The sequence below is a fragment of the Gavia stellata genome, chromosome 6 (assembly GCF_030936135.1).
Source record: "Gavia stellata isolate bGavSte3 chromosome 6, bGavSte3.hap2, whole genome shotgun sequence".
Lineage (NCBI taxonomy): Eukaryota > Metazoa > Chordata > Aves > Gaviiformes > Gaviidae > Gavia > Gavia stellata.
Genome location: NC_082599.1, coordinates 35,609,216 through 35,629,706, shown reverse-complemented (window position 1 = coordinate 35,629,706; position 20,491 = coordinate 35,609,216). Strand labels below are relative to the sequence as shown.

Genomic DNA, 20,491 nt, shown 5'->3' with positions numbered 1-20,491 from the left:
AAAGTGCAAAAAATAATAATGGAAGTTAAATGAATACCTCTTTATTTATGTTTTTATTATTGTGTTGAAGGATACAAAGAGGAACATTCAGCGGATATTTAATTTCTTGTTTTATCTCATTAAACAGACAGTCCCAAAACAAATGAGTTTCAGATTAGTTTTACCAGAGCTATTTATCTAATTATGGCTTTCCCTGCACTTGAATGGATGGCTGCAAATCAATAGGTCTTTGAGGTTGCCAGGACATGCATTAAAACTGGTGAGTCTCCAAGCTGAATAGCAAGAGTGATGTCTCTTGGTTTTTTTTCCATTGAGATGCCTGTCCTCAGTTCATACAGTGTATGCATAAACTGCAAATTTATCTGAAGCCCTGCTTAAAAAGTCCCATTTTTGAGTTGATCATTTGCAATTCAATGTGGCAATAAATATTTACATTATACTGGTAGAGGTTTTATTAAAAAAAACCCAATTATTTCAGAGGAGGCTAGTGTAGATAAAAAACACATTGTAGTGGGTCAAGATGATGGTTCATCTAGTCCTATATCCATAAGTTTTAAGGTTAACAGGTAACAGTTTTAGCCACAAATATAAAGTTTTTTGTGCTTTTAAGAGAGTATGTGGACAAATGTTGTATAGTCTGCCTTCCACATTGTTTTTTTTCTATTTTCAAATAGCTGGAGATACCTTATACTCTGACGCTTGGGGGTTGTTACCATTAACTATTCTAGTTACAGCTTTTCATGTTACACATACACAAATCCAGCCTTTTAATGAATCTGGCTAGTATTTTGGCTTCAGACTTATCTTGGAACTCGCATTTACAGAGCTTGTGTGTGGGGTTTGGTGATAATGACTTTACAGGGGAAGGAAAAATATGTTTTGTTCTATTCTGTTGTTAATGAAAGCATGTCTTTTTGATCAGTTTTGAATATCCCACCTTTAATTTCAGTGACCCTTCTGTTGTTCCTATGAGGCAGGGAACTTCCAACTTCTGTACAGTTAGTTTTTGTATATTCTTCTTACAGCTGTTTTTTAAAGCAAGCAATTCTGGTCTCTCTAGATGACTCCATGCTGTAATCATTTTTGTTACCTTGTTTTGAACTCTATCTGGTTCTGCAATGTCCCTTTGAACTTGTGATGGCTTGTGCTGAATGTAATATTCTAGATGAGACTGCACCACTGATTTATAGAAATCATGCAATTCCCTCCCTCTCTCCATCATGTAGGCTTTTCATCCTAACAATCTGCTATCTTTTTAGCATTCCTGGTGGCACAAATTAGTTCTCCACTGAAATGTCTTCACAGCCATTCAGGTTGCTTTCTTTAAGTTAATATAGTTAATTTAAAATCATGTAAGTCGTCAGCATTTTTTTTCTTCCATGGGTGTTACTTTGCATTTGATGTGGATAAACATAATTTGAAATGGAGTTGTCCACTCACCTACATTGACTAGGTCCATCTGAAGTTGTTTATAGACTTCTGATTGTGACTAACTAAAATCGTATAAGCAAAATTTGCTTATCTTGATGCTGACATAACAAATATGCTTTATTAAACAGCATTCGGCCCAGGATGTAACGTTGGGACATCTATGTATTTTCCTTTTCTTAACGAAAACAGCCTGTTTAATCCTGTTCTTGTCCTTCATTACTTGCTATTGCTTGATAAACTGCAACATGTTTTCTCTCCAGGAAAGACTGGTTTAGCTTCTTTTGAGGAGTTTTGTGTGTTAGGGTGAGTCTATACTATCTCTCTTGAAGCTGGAGGTACAACTGTAGAGTATTGCTATGTAGATGGTCTCTGAACATACAAGAAAACCAGATACTATCATGTCAGTCTTGACCTTGTTACAACATACTGTGTCAAAGGCTTTCCTGTTCTTGTAAGGAATGTAAGAATATTCATGACTGGTGAAGCTCCTGTTCGGTGGGTGGACAACTGTTTGGAAGGCTCTGCACAGACTAGCAATCAACAACTTTGTCAAATAGTCTCTGAGCAGGGGTCTGCAAGAGTATCTCTTGGCTCGGCTACTATCAGTATTTTCTTTAAAAACTGCGGTGGTGGAGTAGAGAATATGCTGTTAAGAAGTAGCTACCTGTCCAGTACATCAAAGAAGAAAGAGCAGGGAGGGGAAGAGAGCGTATTTTGTTTTGTTTTGGGTTTTTTTCCATTTTTCTGCTTAGGCAACTTTATGGCAAAACTGCTCCTAGGAACAAAACTATCTAACAGGTGGTAAATCACCAAAGATTTTTGAAGAATTTCACATTAGACAGCTGTTCTCTAATCTTGTAAAGCTCTTTATTAAAAACAGAGACACAAAATGTCCCCGTAGTGGACTTTTGCATTAAGCACAAAGAGTAGCCGACAGAGCAACGCTGCTATTAAATCAAAGTAGTGGCCTTATTAAAAATAATGCAAACTTATTCTCTTTGAGAATCCATTTATTGTGGCTGTAGAAAAGGACCTACTTCAGTTGCTTATTAATAGCAAAACGTGTTACGGGAAAATTTATGGCAGGATGCTGGGAGTGGATAAGGATACATTACATTCTTCCATTCTGTAAATAAAAATAATTCCAAAGAAGCTATCCAGAGATAATAATAATTTCTTTTTATAAACCTGAGTTAAAACCTGTCCCCTGTTGCTGAAGAGCTAATGGTAAATTTTGTGAGACTTCCAAAACTGGAAACCTGATTTTTTTTATTTTTATTTGAGTTAAGCAAGAAAACAGACTGAATCTTTATCCCTTGCTTTAGCAGTTCTTGGTGTTATCTGACTTTTAGGAACAAAGCTAAATACTGAGGGTCTGTGAGTCATCTTTTCAGCCTGAGCCAACTCTAGTTTCAGTATGTGTATGCTTATTTCGTTATACCGTGACTTTTTCCCTCCTAAGTTAGTCATTGTTATCTCTTGGCACAAGAGGAGAAGTTAAAAACGTCAACAAGCATGAGGCATGCTAAAAACATGCAAACAAACCTCCCGCATAATCTTCCAAACCCCAGAGCGTTCCTGTTCCCATTACTTTGTTGTTCATGAACCCATCTGATCCTTTGATCATATCCTCGTGGAGGGAGCAGGGAGGTGAGGTCCAAGGCAAGGGTTTACCGACCAGGAATGGTGTCCTAGAGGCCCCCTCTCCCGTTAACTTCAGCCCACAGCCGACATTATGGCATTGCATAGAGAAAAGGCAGCCAATAGTTTAAAGGTGAAAAAACTTTTGTTAATCTTTTTGCAAGCTTTGCTTTTTGAAGAAGTCTCTGTGTGCATATATCTACCTACCAAGAAGGTGCTGAAACTCTCTTTAATTTTGCTACAGTTATTTTTGGCACTTGAGAGGTGACCAAATAGATACATTGTCCCATAGGCTTAGGCTGGCTTAGGTGAAATTAGGGACACTGTGTGGTTTGTGGTGGTGGTTCCACTGAGACAAGGGCTGGTTTGAACTCATCTCTAAAAAGCTGGCATGGGAAAGGATGGAGCAGTGAGCAAGTTGATCTGGGTGAGAATCAACTGGTTCTTGAAGGCAGTGTATCTCAAAATGAAGGTCTTTTACAGTAAGTGGCGATTTGCCATCAATCTGCTCTAGTGCCAGAGGTTAACCAATAGCTTGGGTATCCCTGCTGCAGAATGAGTTATCGAGCTGGACAGGCTTTTGAGATCGTCATGGCAAATGGGTTGAAAGAGTCTGAACAGGTATTACCTACTTTGGTAGGGCATCCAGGCTGGCCCAGGCTTCCTTGGTGAATTGATAAGGACAGACTGAATGTCACAGCAGATGACACTCAGGATGTCACTGACATCTTGGTTTTTGTTAGTGTTTATAGAAACACAGGTAGAGTATCTCTGCTAGTCTCTGACAGATTAGTCACTGTGGTGGGGAATACTGCAGTATTATTAATCTTTTGGATCCCTGATTTCAGTCTAAATTCTCTAACAAATTAGCATCTTCCATGGGCATATTGCTTGAACCTACTGTTATAGACAGCAGTTCCCCATCTCTCCCCGCTCTCCTTGCTTTCTCCCACCTCCTGCTTTGCATAGGTCAGAAAACATTTGCTGACTTAAACTGATATTTATTACTGACTTTTAAATCTGGGTGGGCTGGTAACCAGGATACAGTGGGTGAGTGGAAGGAGGATAACAGCATGTTGAATTGATCGATGTTGGAAGCATTGGCTATGATGCAGGATATTAAAGAGGAAGAAAGTTAATTCTCTTTGCCCCTAGACCTGAAAAAACATGGTCAGTCTTTACCACTGGTCCTTTTATTTCCATGGGACAAAGCACCCCTTCAAGGCTTTTGGGGTGAAGACTTAATCTGGTGAAGCAGAAGAAGGTGGCTCACTTCTGCATTGCTGCATTACATGGATATGTAAAGGAGGATCCTGGAAGAGCCATGGACAGTGTTGTGTGTGTTAGGGCGAGGAGGATGCAGCTCCAAGTAGCACAGGGAATGCGTGAGCTGTTGCTTAGACTGGTGGTCAGAAGCTCCTCAAATGTACTTTTCCTAGCTCTGGCTGCCAGGCCTGACTGTCCTCAGGTGGTGGAAACGTGACTCTGTAGAAAGGCAGGGATGTGTGAGTCCTTTCCTCTGATTGTACTTCAGCATCAGCAGACTGTTCTGCTGGCTCTTTGAGGTTGCTTTGTTTAGGATACGCTCAGCTATACTTTGGCTGTGAGTAATGCAGAGGCTATTCTGCTTTTCTTTTACATGCCCTGGTTTACACAACTGATAAGCGTGCTTATGTTCACATTGTGTCCTTCTGCTTCTCTCTTACGCGTTCTAATGAGTATTTTGTTAAAAATAGTTATAGTGCTACAGCTGCTGCCTTCAGTGAGGGATGAGGTACTCCTCTGGGTTGTTATTTCAGATTCTGCAGGTGCAGTCCGTGGTTACTGCCTCATGTACGTTTTGCAACAGCCTTAAAAAGGTCATCCACAACTTTCAAGCCAAAGGACTTCTGTTTTAAAACAAACGCTTATAATCAGTTTAGAGGGAAGGCTGCTTAATAGAGTTTCACTGGACTGTGCTAACTACAGTTAAACCCTTCGCATGATCTTCTGATACATATTTTCTGGACTATCCCCTTATCGGGTGAACATCTGGCCTGTTCCATGGTGAGATAAGTAACCCCCAGACAGATCCTCTGGAGGAGTAATCTTCCTTACAGCACCTGATGTACAGAGATCTTGTTGAAATCATGGATAATTCAATCTCTTTGTCAAGAGACACATCTTACACAGGCACGTATGTTCAACTTCATAACATACAATTCACCTTAGATCCCTGCACTTGCTGCAACACTATGGACTACTTTTTTCCACTGCACACATGGTTTTCATGCTAATTTGGACTCTAGCAGGTGTTTTTTTTTTTTTGCGTATGCCTTTGAATATGGGAATAAGATTGACTAGGATATAGATATCATATGGTGGGACTTCTGTTGGGGTGCAAAACTAGATAATACTTGCAAATGCAATTAAAGGTTAATTAATTCAGATAATTTAATCGGATGTAAAACCAGAAAAATCTTATAATCCTTTGATTCTCAAATTGTGAGGGTTTTTTTCTGTTTAAGGTATAGTACCTTTCTTGTAAAGGAAAAAAATTGTGTCTTTTTATTTATTTAAAGACTAATGCAATAAGGAATGAAACAAAGGGATAGCAACTTTATGCTTTAAATACCAGGTCTAGTTTTGCTGTAGGTTTTTTCTTCTGAGGGCTGGGAAATTACCAGGATTAATGACCTCACGTGGGACAAGAGACTGGTGTGGGACCAACTGAAGAAAGATTGATTTATTTATTTGTTTGTTTAATTAGTTAGTTAGTTAGGCTGCCTAAACCAGTTTTTTTCATATATACTTTCTCCACCAAAGGTTTAGTGCAACACAGTTTAATACTTCCTTTTTCTATGAATTTGAGTGGGGTATCATCACAGAGGGCATTAATCTCACAAGAGTAGCTTGGCAAATTTTGTGGCTTTTTGCTTAAACTGGGTTTGATTGAACATCTGTATTCTAAGCCTGAGGAGAGGTGCAGGGATCACCTGTGCAGGCCTTGTCTGATGTCGCCCATTCATTCTGTCTTGAAAATAAATGACAAATGCGGAGAACCCCTATAAGGACCAGTTCTATTCATGACATTTTCGAATGTCTCTTGTTGGAGCAAGCTCCTACCCTTCAAAACTGTAGATCAAAATGAGAAAAATCCCTGGTACCAGCTGGAAAATCTCAAGAGATAAAGAAACCCCCAGCCCTCACATAGAGGGATCAGACTTTCACAGCAGTAGGAAGAAAGACCTATAGACTTTACTGACTTTAAAGTGAGTAAATTTACAGTGAGTAAATTCAGAATAATGCAGCATAGACATGATGTGACATATCAATGTGCTTTAGTAATATCAAATGTGTGCAAGTTTTGCCTAACTTCAAAGGCTGTGTTCTTCTTTTCTTGAACCTATGTTCATGAAGGAGGTTCCTATCTAAAGATGCCTGAACTGTTTCTGTGACCTTACAGGGGTGCTGAGCACATCTTTTACTTTCTTAATAGCTTAATCTGCATAAGATATGGCTTTTATATTATTTCGTTATGATCTTATGATACTAAGTAAAACTTGTATCTGTTAGGTACTTGGCACTTGAGCTGTTTTTCCATGGCCAAAAATTTGCAAGACTCATCTGTGTCTTGTATCTCTGATATTTTCTGATTCTGTAACTTCTCAGTCTAGCAAAAGCTAAGTTTACCGAAGCTGCTTTTAGCAGTGGTTTGTATATGCTAAACTCCTGTTCGTGTTCTAATCCTATTCCATATCTAATGGTTATTGCACACTACTTCCCATGTTACTCTATGTGCTAAGTAATCAGGATTGAATGATAGGCGTGGAGTGGTTTCTGACACACGGGCAGAGACTTTTGAACTGCCTTGTTTTTCAAGTCCCTCCCCATCTCAGAGGTAACAAACTTCCCTTTGGAGATGGAGTGCACTTGAGTTCATTTGTTCCTGCTTCAACAGCTGGACCAAAGGTTTTCAAGCACAAAAAAGGTATTATCAGGGTTAGTGTGATCCCATTCTTCAGACTGTTTGAGGGTGCCGGTAGCAGAGCTCTAAGTAGCGCTGAGGCTCTGCTGAGAGCAGGTGAGGAGTTCTTGGATCTACTTTGCCAAGGAATTGCTTGTGTGATCCAAGGGAACAATTTTTTTTATTTCCTTGCATATTGAATGCTTTTTAAGCTCTCTGTACAGTGAGGCCTTGACTGCTTCATGAAATTAAAGCGGTTAGACTTTAATAGTTTTTCCACAAAAAAAGTAAATTACAGCTGTTCTTCTGGAAGTGGTTAAGAACTCCCACTATCCAGTCCATGGTAAGCTGGCACCGGCTTGTGCCAAGAGCTACTGTCAGTGAAATTAATATTGTTCCCAAGGGGTCGCATAACAGAGTGCTGCCAATACAAACAACGGCGCTGCGGATTCTCAAACTGTTAGGCTATAATGCAGGCTTCTTTAACCAGAGCTTGTTCACCCAGCTTGGAGGCCACTCTGAAAACCTAAGAAGCAAGAAGAGCATAAGTTGGCAGTTTTTTTCATGATTTATTGCGCTTGAAATGTGCTATGTGTATTTGAACTTCAAGTGGGGCTACCCTGGCTACATGGCAGAGAGCTTGGGTGCTCCTAGCCCTTAGCTGATAGCTGATCTTTACCAGTAGGTCTCAGAGTGCTTTGAAGAGCAGAGTGGTCACAGTCGTTCCCATTACACGGGAAGGGAAATTACTTGGTGAAGGTTGCGACCACACCAGGTTCAGGAATAAAACCGAGGAACACTGAACAGTCTGGTGCTTTGTCCAGTAGGTCAGTTGGTCTCTGCAAAGTTAGAAAATCAGTTTCTCGGAAACAAAGAGTAAAGAATTTCAACGTCTTGTACCTGAAAGGAATAACTGTGCTCTACTTCCAGGAATAAGGTTTGGGAAATTACTGGGTGACCTACCTTTTGTGCAGGCAGTGGTAAAAGTGGAGCTCGCTGAGAGCACGGACATTAAAGAACAGGGACATTAAAAATATACCTTTGCACACTTGTAATGCAATTCATGGACTATTTGTGTGCAGCTCATGCAAAAAAAAAGGTTGCCAGAAATATAGGCATTTTTCAAATAGTGAACTAAATGGATGCAATTTACTGTGAGGTATTTTCATAAATCATAATCAAAGCACTGAATTTTAACTTTGTCTTTTTGTACTTGAAACATTAAATATACTGTAGTTATTGAAATCTATAAAACTGGTTCTTTATTTGCAAATTGCTTCTGAATAAATTAAGATTTTAATGGATTTTCTTATTCAATAATATACACACTTTGTATTGACATTTTTAGTTATTTATCGTCAGCATCATTCACAGCTGATTTGCTAATGTTTGAAGTTTTGTTCCTGCATCTGTGTTCTCTGAAATAGCTGCAGCAATATTGGATATTTTTTCCCTTCTGCTGCTTGTTACAACGCTTGTGGCAGAGATGAGCATCCTTGCAGCAGGGTCGTGGGGGCAGTTTGCAGGAAGGTTCCTGAGCCTGTACTGGGGAAAATCAAGTACCTAACCATGCTGATTTTGCCTGACATCAGAGAGGGACCATTTGAACTTAGATTTACGTGATGGGTGGTTGGTAGTGACAGGTGAGAGGAATCACTTGTTGAATTGATTGCCTACTTTAAATTTTTTATTATATTTAATCTCTGACAAATATAGGTTGCTGAAGGCCAAGTTCTGGCACCAGTATTATCTGCAGTAATGTTGACAGAAGAGGTACATCGGCCCCTCAGCAGCTGAGACCTGGCACATTGGGTAATGTGATGGGGAGGAGTTTTGGTGAAAGGCTAACAGGAAAATATGTGATTTTTAAGAGCCTTTTTTAAACATAGGGTGTGTCTAGAAAAGTGTTTCTGGTTGCTCTGCAGCTCCACAGACTTTCTCTCCCATGCCTGATGCAGCTGGTTGGAGGAGCAGAATTAAGTTGTGTCTAGGAGTGATGGAGCAGGAGAGAATTACAGAATAATTGGGGTTGGAAGGGACCTTCCAGAGGCTGTCTGATCCAGCCCCTGGTCCAAGCAGGGCTACTTCAAAGCCAGAGCAGTTGTGCAGGGCCTTGTCTGGTCATGTTATGAAAACTCCAGGAAGGAGATTGCACAGCCTGGGCATTAGTTCTTGTGTTTGACACACAGTTTACCCGTGAAATTTCTTTTTACTAATGAATGCTTGTGAGTCAGGCTGCCTGGCTTGCAGAATGTCTTTGCCAAGTTGATGTGCCATCCTGCTTTCTTTTTTTAATTTGGAAATGTGTTGTGAGAAGGTATTTTGCTGGCAACACAAGAAATGTGCCAACAGAAGTACTTTGAAAAGCTTTTAAGTGTGCAGACAATCCACATTTTCCTACTTCTGATCTCTCTTTTTACTGTTTTGTTGATGTCTTCATTTAGGTCTGTCGGAAAAGAAATGGTAGCCTGTCACTGGGAACGTCTTTTTAATTATAGTGTGAACTATCCAGTGCGCATTCTTTTGAAAGCTCCAAATAATGTATTATTAATTATAACTCTACGTCATTAGAAATATTAATTGTTGCATAAAAGTTTAATAGTTACTAAAAAACCCTACCCACCTGCTCTTGTGTGCTACCTTCCAGATCAAAACCAAACCAGATGCTGATGGCCAGGAACATGATGGTAGATTACAAAGACCATCTACTGTATTTATTAGGTGCTGAGTTTTAAAGAAGAATAAATGCAGCAATATTGCTAAATTTTTACGGTGACAGTCTGTACGGTGCCTGTTTTGTACTGGAAAAAAGGGATGATGCTGCTTTCCTGTGAAATGTTGCTGACAGCCAGAAAGAGTGAAATGCACTGGGAAGCTTTTGAGGTAGCATTAGGAAAGGTATGACTGAAATGGCAAACTAGAGCACAAATGCTGCTATAAAGTTAGGTTAATGAAGGAACACGAATAGTCAATTAAGTGTACTCTGCATATTTTAATGTTATATAAAGCATGATAAAAAACAGTAAAATTCTGATTCTTTCTTCTTTTCATATTTAATGAACTCTACTCTCACTGCAAACGTTGTATTAGCATATGAGTTGAAAATGTCTTCTTATAAGAAAGAGAAGAAAAAACTTGTTTAAACTGTTTCAATATTGTAAACTATGGCTGTAGCCCATGCAGTCTACAATTGACCTATGGAGTTAAATGAGATAAGATTTCTGTTTTGCTTAAACTGATGCACTTATGTGAACATGAAGGTGGGAGGTGAAGTTCCCCATTACTGACAGCTTTGAATTTTGTCTTGTCATTTTTTGTGGCCATAGCTAACTTCCTTTTTATGTTGACAGAGTAGGGACGCTGAGAATTTATTAGGTGTGTTTTATGCCGTCATTTCTCGGATAGTTTTAATTCAGCATAAACAAGTGCTTCTTCTGAGCACAGCTGTCCCTTCCTGCCTGCCTCCCTCCCCGTCCCACTGCTTTTGCCTGTGCCCCTGCCACTTCCCACTAAATTCCACTCCTTGCTAGGCTATGGAGACTTTAAAAGTGGCTGGCTTATGCAAGATTAACTAAAAAAAGTATTTTGTTTGAAGCATAAACCCATTCAGCCATATTTAGTTTGGTAGATACTGGAAAATATGGAAATGCTTCTAAAAGCATCGCTTCATGACTGTCGTCGTCTCAGAAATAAGTCTTTAAGTTTAAAGAGCACTGCTTGTCTTTATAAAGAACAGCCATTTTCTTCACAGATACCTCTCTGTTTTGGGGGAGGTGAGAATGAACCATGAGTCGTGGGTTTCCCTTTTGTGAAATAACTTACTTGGATTCATTGCAGGTTCTTTTTATACAGAAAACAGGCGAGAATACACTCTCTGGTTTCCTTTCACTAATGACCCGTTTGGGTGTCCCCAGAGAGCTTTGCAGGCTCACCTGGGAACCCCACATTGCAAGCTCTGCTGAATACGGATATCTCTTTTTACAGCTTTTTGACCTTTTTATGCTACACCTAAGTATGTGAAGTTTAAGATGATCAGGGGAAGTTCTTCCCTTTATAAAGAAGATCCTTTATAAAGAGTTGTATATTTAATCTTAAATAAATATTAATGTGGAGAACTGTTCCATTGGTTGTTCTTCATTATCCATGAATTCTGACAGCAGGTTTCGAGAGGAGCAGTGGGGGAGGGTTGTTTGTTACAAATATTATTTGGCAGAAAGTCAGGCATATTCTGCGGTTTCATATGAATGATATCTGCTGAAAGTCAGCTAGCTTCCCAACCAACTCTGCTTGCTGTGCCCTAGCAACCACAAGGAAAAATCTGCTGCCACATGGAAACGGATTGGGATTCATGACAACACTCCCTATATCCAGCCACCCTCAAACAACGGTAGCATTTCATCTACTAAACACAGCACCCATATCTTATTTCTGCTTAAAACCCCTATAATTTAGACAGTAGCAAGCGATGTCAAATGCAGAAATGTGAAGGCGGCAAAGTGATAAGCCAAATCGTTCAGTAATTTTCTCTCCCTGCCCCCACTCCTTGCCTGGCATGACTAAGCACTGGGAATAAATGAGCATTTTCTCCTGCAGAAATTGCCTCCTTCTTGTGTTGCAGGTAGAGGAGGGTGTGTCAGGCAGGTACAGCCCAGCTTTGTTCCAGGATTCCTGTTCAGATCAGGGCTGGAGTGGAAACTCTCTAATTGTCAGAGCTGCTTGCTTTTAGGAGCTCCAGCAAATTTTTTTGAAGAAAAAATGCACAGGCACAGTTGTAGTAGTTTCTATAGCTATTATGGCATTATCATTGTCATGGATTGTAATGAGAGAGAAATCTGTCTAGGAAAAAAATAATTGCTTTTTGATTTGTGTGTGGAGTGGGAGAGACGTCTGAGGGAAATTGAGTAAATAACCCTGGTGGATTTTTTTTAATTTTTCCTGAGCCACTGTATTGTTAAAGTTGAATGATTAGTAAAGAGAGGAAAGCACAAACATGATTGTTTTTGAGAGTGAGTTTGGATTCAGCTTTAGTTGTGATCCTTTTCCGTACGCTGTCTCTCATGGTTGGAACGTGAGAAGTTTCCTGCATGAATACTTGTGAAAGTGTATTTTAGGCTTGGATGCTTCAATGCTTGTTGGAAATCTGTCAGAATATATAATTTCCTTTGTGGTCACATTAGCCAATTTAGGATTCAGGTGTTGAGTAGTTGCAGAAATCCCCCTGTCAGGGAATAGAAACAATCTCATTACCAGGTAGTCTGTGCTACACCATGTGCATTTCAAAATGGGATGATTTTTTTTTTTCAGGCTATTTATATTTAGGGAAATAAGCCCTGATAGAGGACAACACTGAAACGTTCACTTAATTTTAAGCATACTGAGTAATTCAATTTGGAATGCACAAGTGCTATACTGAATTCTTTAGGGACATAGTGATAGTGCCCTGAAACTATGAACAATTGTTTTCTTATACTTGTACACAAAAGTGTTCCTAGAACTGCTCAGCAGTGTGGAGTTGACCATGGGCATGTTTGCAAATTAAGCCTTGAATAAACAGACAAATATCAATGAGTGTGTTGTAAACTGAAAACAGGTAAGGTTTGATTGTGCATTGCAAACTCTTAATGTGGCATTATGCTCAATTTTTGGTAACGCAACCAGTTAAAAACCTAGTTATCTGAAAAACTTGGAGTGGAAGCTTAAACAATTTGCTGGGGGGGAAGAGCCCTGATTCTGCCTTTTCTCATTGCTTTTAGTTTTAATATAAATCCTATTGTAAAAGATTTAGAAAAAGGAATAATCTTGATTAATAAAAAAACCCTTCTTACGTCCCTATTTTTGCTAAAGCTTTTTTTTCTTGCTAACCGCACAGGAATATCAGAAGCTCTTAGACAAAAGGCAAAACATTTGCATCCCATATTTGAAATTATCATTTTCCTACAATTTCTACTGCCTCTTCTGTAGTGTTAGAGTGTGACTTCTAATGTAGACAGGTTGCTGGCTGCTACCGCTGTACTACATCCCAGCTGAGGACAGCACTTGAACTGGAGCTCCAAGCACTGTTGCTTTGTTTCTTTCTGAGCATGATGGTGATTAAATTGCTAGCAGATGTATGGAGCATTGGTGATGCTACTGCGACTGCACTGCTGGCAATGGCAGAAATATCAGCAGTTGTTGGAACAGCTTGGACAGGAGGCAAAGCACAAGCAACTTGTAGGCAAGTCATCCCCTGAAGTTGAGATGAGGCCAAAGCAAAATCCCAGATCTAAAAATGAGGAGAAAATTCAAATGTATCTCCAAAAGGTATGACTGAAAACATGCTCTATGGTATCTTTAGCCCTTGATTAGAACATTAACCAGGTTGTAGTAAACGCATAGGGAGTTGCTGTAGTGGAGCCAGTTCAATACTCTTCTGAGTAAAGAACTAAGTCAGCATCTCACAGTAGGATGCAGCTTGATCTTTCCAATGGAGACCAAAATGTGCTTTCATTAGTACACTTTGCTTGTTGTGTAGTATGTCGTGGGAGAATTTATTTTCAAACCTTTCAAAAATCAGTGCTCATGTAGTAAAATATTATCATCAATATCTTTGCATGCTTAGCTTTAAATAATGGCAGAGATTCTCAACTTGTTTAAAAATAATTGTCCAGTTGAAGCAATACTAATTTAAACCCAGATATAGACCTTGCATAGTAGTATCAGTCATTGAATTAGCTACTGCTTTTAAAAATCTAGCTGGAGTAGTTGATTCTTTGGCTAATAATTCCATGAGCTGGTCATATGGATTGCAAAGGACTTATTACCTTCTGGTTGTTTTAAATTACTTGCTGGTCACTTTATTCTAATCCTCCCATTCTTTTAACACCGTTGCTCTACTCCCTGCATTTCTAGTGGTTTTAAATACCACAGTAAACTCCTTTATAATTTTTCCCAATTTCAGACTGAATTATCTGTGTTGTATTCAGATTTGGATGCTAGTAGTCCTATTCCAAAACCTTCTCCTGGGTCACCTGTCCCAACTGTCCTCTCCTGTCACATGCAAGTCATGTTCCCAAGCTAGGATGCCATCCCTGTGCCACATTCATACTTCATGCTCTTGATTGTCCAGCCCAAGGCACCAGCTCCCTGCCTTTTTCTTCCTGCATGCCCAGCAAGGAAACTGAAGCCACCTATGCGCACCTACTCATGTATGATGGGAGAGCCCTCCTGGAGGACACCCAGCCTGCTGGATCGGCTCCGCCTATGGTCTCCTGTCCCAGCACCATGCGTGCTTCCACATCCCCATCTCCTCCCTGACATGTGGTTTGGCACAGCTTCTCCTCAAGCTGGTGAAGAGGCACAAGGGGAAGCCAGGGTAGCAGTGCTTGGAAAGAGGCATTTGGCATGGGCTGCAATAGCTGTTCCAAGGTGGTTTTCACAAGAGATGAGTTGTTTGCTTGATGACTAATGAATTTGCTTTAAAAGTACATTTTGGCTCATTCTAAGAGTTATTTGCAAGTGTATTTTGAATTGGAGGGGTGTGTGCGTCAAAATAATTTGGGAGGAGCAGCTTATATTTACCAAATAACTTCAGCGAGGAGTCGTGCTTCCCCCACACAGCACCCCAAAGACTGGGGGTTTCAAACAAAGCCTGGACCCCTGATCCACTCCCTCTTCTTTCTCTCTCTGGAAGGTGACTGCCCAGTTTGTCCCTAACAGCCAAACCAGAGTCTGTTGAACAGAGGTGTGCTCAGTAGCACAAAATGAAGAGACTTTGTGCTAGCTAAATATTTATTGAGACAAGTTAAAAAAAAAAAAAAAAAAAGGAAAAGAAAAGGGGTTCTAGCTTGGTAGCTAGGACATAAACTCCTAAAATTTGATATGAATTTCAGCCTAACTGTGGTGAGTGTTTCAACATTACACAGGCTGCACTAGCATCAAAAGGAAGGATCACTTTTTCTATTCCAGAATGCTACTTCTACTTCTGTTTTATTTTCTCCTGTGCAATTTCCATTTTCTTATATTTGTAGAAATTTCATGTGGGCAGATTCCTGCACAGGCTGTCCAATATTTCATGCTTGCTCCCAGCTGGTACGTTTTCAGGCTGCCACCAACAGAAGCCATTGTCTGTCTTCCCTTCTCCCATTTAAGGGCTGTGAATGCCTTCTCTCTCCCCTGCACCAGAGCTAGCACTGTGTGGTTTGAAGGATAAATTAGAATATAATTTTTTTTGCTTTCAGCTTTTTTATCTCAGCCTCAGTCACCTTTTGCAGATTCCTTGGAAGTAATTCATAGCTCCAGCCACTATCTGGCAGCCAGGCACGTGTTAAGGTGGGCAATGTGAGTTCAGTTTTCCTGAAGCAGGAATTAGAGCTAGGTCGTCTTTTGTGTGGAGAAAAGGGGATGCTGCCATCATGGCCATTTTGTCTGTGCTTTATAAACCTGCTCCTTTTCCCATGTGCTTGCTGTTGTGTTTGGGGGGGGTTAGTAAGTGCAGCCAAACAGAATTTTGTTTTGAATTGAAAGTCGAAATTTTACTGCTTCATGCTTTTTTCACTTTGTATGATGTAATTGGTGTCCACTGCAATATGCTGCCTAAGAAGGACTAGTTGTCTTGGTAGCTGAGGCACTAATCCCTTGAGCGTGGGATATTTGGACCTAGTCTCTGCTTTGAGAAGCTGAACTGTAAGGGTGACAGCTTCACCTGAAAGTAACTCAGAGGGAGCAACCGCAGCCCAAGATGAAACGTTGTGGGAAGGCGCTGTGACCGGGGCACCCAGGGGCTGTCTTGATCCTGTTTCGTGGGGTCTCCACTGTTGCTGAGCTGATCGCACTCCCTGTTGCCTAACAAGGGATGTCTGCTTCAGCCTCCTTCTGTCCTCCTCCTCCTCTTCCCTACTCCCAACTGTCTTATCCAACCCTTTCTTTCCCTTATGTTGGCTCCAGAGCTCTCTGAACCCTTTGAGAGCCACTTTAACTTTCTGAGACGCCCTAACTTCATTTCCAGTGATTTTTGCTGAGGTTGGTCTTATGCTGTCATGTAACTGCACCCTGCAGTAGTGGTATTTTCCCTGGCTGAGGCTCAGCTGTCTTCTGAGTGCCAGGCACCGGGCCAGTGCCATGGCAGGGGTTGTGGTTCCCACCAGCACCGCTGGAATTAGCTTGCTGATGATAACGTCATTAGCGCCGGCCTGGGAATGGAGCAGGGAGGGGGGAAATTGATGTATAAGCTTTGACCATGCTGCTGCAGTGGGTGAGGCTTGTTGAATGAAAGACTTGGACAGAAACCAAGTGAAGCATTGATATGCAGGGCTGCTGCAGAACCAAGGTGTTAATGACGTGCTGGCTAGGAAGAGTAAGTGGGATCTGAGGTAATGTTGCTCTCTTACAGTATGTTTGTTGGGTATGGGTGAGGGGAATGAAGATTTTGGGTTATAGTATTTCCATATGGAGCTACTGTTATGCGTGGAACTACACTAACATTTGTGATGAGTGTGGAAGGGTAAACAGCGTCAGATGCTTCTGTGGTTCCTTGTCACTTCCCTTCCCTTTCTAAAAATACAGTAACAAAAATATAGGGGGGGGAAAAGCAGGTGGCATTACTGAAATATAGATCCTGTAATTCTTACAGGGTGTGAAGGATGGTTTTTTTTTTTTTTAATGATTACAATATACCAAGTGTGAATTGGATCCTTCTCAAAGCGTGGAATTATGTTGCCTACAAGTTGGAATGATGTGGGGGAGCACCACACAATCCTCCCATTGTGCTGCCAGTGCACCTGCACAATGCCTTCTGTTCCCCTTCCAGGCTTCTTTTAGGCAATGTTTATTTGTCTCTCGTATGGCTTGTAGTAAGATAGAAGTTGCCAGTGAGCATCAGAGTAGACAATATCTTGTCTTTTAACACTGACAAGATATAGAACCTCTATTTGCCTTCCAGAGTTCTGGTTAACTGTTAATTTTGTAACTTTAAATCCCCAATCTTTATTGATCAGTGGTAAGGTTTTGGCATTTGCATTTCCCTGCTGTGAAGAGTTATGTGTCATTTTCCTTTCTGTCTCCTCAAATATGAATCCTCTCTAATTTCATTGCGTGATCGGTTATTCTCATGTTACATAAAACAGAGTGCAGAAAGTCTGTCTCTTCTCTGTGCCACTTCATTATTTTGTATAATTGCATTATGTCTCCTGTAATCTCTCCTTTGTAAGGTAAATAGTCACAGTCTTTTCTATCTCTTCTCATATTAAAATTTATCCAAATCCTTTATTATTCCTACTACTATTATTGTCTGAATCCCCTTTAATATTGGAGCATCCATTTTCTGAGATGCTGTTACCAGTGCAGCATGTGGCACAGCAGAGATAATGCTGATCTACATTAGAGCAATGTTACCTCCCCGCTGGTCACCTTTTTATTCCTCATTTATCCTAATTATTTTATTAACTACAGTTAAGAATTTAGAAGAGTGGTCTTCCTTGAGTAGTGTTCTGTGAACCTGAGGTGTCTTTACTGAATTGATAAAGTTTGCTTTAAGAGCTATTGAGGCATGTGTAATTACTTTTACTCCCTCTAGTACATGCTGCTTTTAACATTGAACTCATCATGATACTGTCTTTTCACCTAGATTTTTTAGGTTTATCTTGAAATTCTTCACTATCATTTCTGGTCTTTCCTGACCCAAATAATTGTGTGTTGTCTACAGACTTTGCCACCTCATTGCTCATCTTCTTTTCCAGATCAAGAATAAATGTAGTAAACAACACAGAACTAAGTTTACCAAACCTTTTTCCTGATGTGAAAAAAAATTATTTGGAGACTTCAGTTAGACTACTCCGATGATTTGATAAATTCTTTTTATTTAGATTTCAAGAGCTAGAAGACCTAGATTGCTGCTACTTTTTTTCATACACAAATCAGAACAAAACTAAAGCTCTACCAAATTGTCTTACAGACCCTGTCCAGAAGAATTTCAAATCCCTATTTGGAAACTCCTTCAAACAAGGTACTTGTCAAGCTTCTTTTTAATTCCATTTCATCAAATAACTTATTAGGAATCTTCTTGCTTTGGTTCAACCTCTTAATCATAGCTTTGAAGACACTTATGATATGTAGCCTGCGGTTGAATCTAGCTAACAACTTATAATTTGTGGTGTTAGAGATTGTCTACTTCTATTACTGAATTTGCAAACTGAACTGTTGTGAATTCCAACGTGCACTCACTTCCCATCTGTTTAAACGATTGCCCCCTTTTAGCCTTAGTTTTGCAATATTTGAGAGCTCTAGTTTTGCATCTCACAAGACTTTACTGTCTCAGGACTGTTTTATATTCCTTGAAAGATTCCCAAATGTAGGAGACAAAACAAAACAAAACAAAAGGTGAAACTGCAGCATTATTTTTCTTTCAAGTTAGTTATATGTGTTACTGATGTGTTTTGCTGGGACAGTAAGGAAACATCACAACAGAAGCCTGAGTTAAATGTATCAGTAAGGGAGTGGTATACAGAGTCCAGATAGAACATGGTTTTATGGAAGATGGAGTTGGGTCCTGTTTTGATAGATGCATCTGCAGCCTTGAGGTGTAAGGTAGGAATCAGGTATGGGGGAAGTCAGAGGTGTGTCCATTCTGAAAGACCACATCCTCCTGGCAAGGTACGGATGAACTGACCTATAGCTATCATAGGATACCTCCAAAGTTTCTGAACAAAAAGAAAAAACTATGAAATGGCGTTTCAATGTGTATTAGGCTTGTATTAAAATTATTTAACTCAAATACATATGGAATAATGTTTGATTGTAACTATATTTGTGTGGTTTTGCCATGGTTAATATGCTCTTTTGGCTTTGCTAGAATAACACTTGTTTTCATTTGAACTTGTCTGTTGTTCAAAGGTAAAGCTGACAGATACTAGAACCGCTGCTTTTCTAAGGCAGCAAATGTAAAAGTAGTCCAGCTCATGGGAGCATCTGCAACCCATGATACAGCTGGGTATGCAGAAGTTGGGGTGCACTTCCTATGAGGCTTTGACTGCTTGCTTGTTGTTCAGCTGGGGAGAAGGCATTGCTCAGAGTGAGGGAGCGGACAGTGGCAAGGCAATTTATTACAGCAGGAATAAATCCCTGTTTGTCACAGTTTTCAATTTCTCTTTTCATTCAGATTTATGGAGAAAGTTCTTCCTGTGCTGGGAGAGCTCTCAGGAATATTTTTACTCTACAAGCATCTGACCTGATTAAAGACAGGGTGTACCTTACTGGCATTTGCAGGTAACCTGAGATCATTCGTTTTAATCAACTGGATGGGTTTTATTTGCATTTGTCCATGCCCTGGTTTGACAAGAGAGAAAATTCTGAGAAAGGGATTTCATGTGTGTTACTAAAAATTGAAAATATTTGCTAAAAAAAAATCTTTAAAATTTCATGTATTTTAATATATTTTCTTATGTTACCTTGTCAGTTGTCAGAAAGCAGCAGTGGCCTGATTGTATGTCCATTAATTTAATTGTTTATGATTTCATTTACAATTGTGTTTGTCTTTTATTTTGTTGAAAAGAAAGATTATTAAATTCAGCCCTGGTCTGGAGTTATAAAAGAGATTAATTGGATTCCTAAGGTTTAGTTACACAGTGATTTTTGCATGTAATTTATGGAGTATTTCTGTAATGAAGTGATTTTCCATTTGTGTTGCATTGCAGCATAAATACTTCCTCCTATTTTCAACTATGCTAAAATGTGCAGGTCTCTATTATAGCACCATTCATTCATATCCGTATTTAAGAAAAAGCCACAGCTTCTTTTTCCTTTTATGATTTAAAAAGATAAGTTTACCAATAATGTGAAAGATGAAGTACATCCTAGAGCAACACTCAAGGTCTTACACATATATTGTGTAGCTGTATTGCTTATGCCTATGCTCAGAAAGGAAATAAAATCCTGAGGCTAAAAGCTGGATTTCATTTAGTTCTTATACATCTTTGGATGACAATATTACATATTTAAAATGTGCCATATGAGTTAGGTAGGTAAGGGAACTTACTCATGTAACATGAGTTCCTTTGTTGTATCTAGGGGCATCCCCTGAGACTTGCCAGAATAATTTCTTCCCTTGGAATGAATAGGATTACAAAAATTAGTAATTGAGACAAAGGGTTTGCCCTGCTGAACAAAAGGATTCACTTTTAATAGCTTTAAAAAGTAGCTCTTTATAATAAAAGAGCATTTTAACATTACTGTAGTGTAAGAAGAGATGTTTTGCTTATTTTCAGGAGAAGCTGCGTTGGATCGGAACTGGTAGACTGGCTTTTGGAGCAGTGCCCTTTTGTAAAGTGCAGATCTACAGCAGCTGGAGTGTGGCAGCTCCTCCTGGATATGGGCATTATATTATCAGGTCAGTCTTGACAGTACCTCTAGCATGAGGAAGGCTATCAGTTTCTCCTGCATAGGATAAGACTCACGTTTTTGATGATAGAGGAAGGAGGGAAAGAAAAAAAATGCAGATTGATC

The 20,491-nt window shown here is 39.7% G+C and overlaps 1 protein-coding gene across 1 annotated transcript in view; it reads left to right on the top strand.

Moving 5' to 3' along the window:
• RAPGEF5 (Rap guanine nucleotide exchange factor 5) overlaps positions 1–20,491 on the top strand; it is a 167,387-nt gene that overhangs the window by 10,381 nt on the left and 136,515 nt on the right. Inside the window, exons 2-4 of the mRNA XM_059818853.1 lie at positions 17,946–17,996; positions 19,149–19,255; positions 20,254–20,375. Coding sequence (XP_059674836.1) covers positions 17,946–17,996; positions 19,149–19,255; positions 20,254–20,375 — 280 coding nt within the window. The remainder of the gene's footprint in view (positions 1–17,945; positions 17,997–19,148; positions 19,256–20,253; positions 20,376–20,491) is intronic.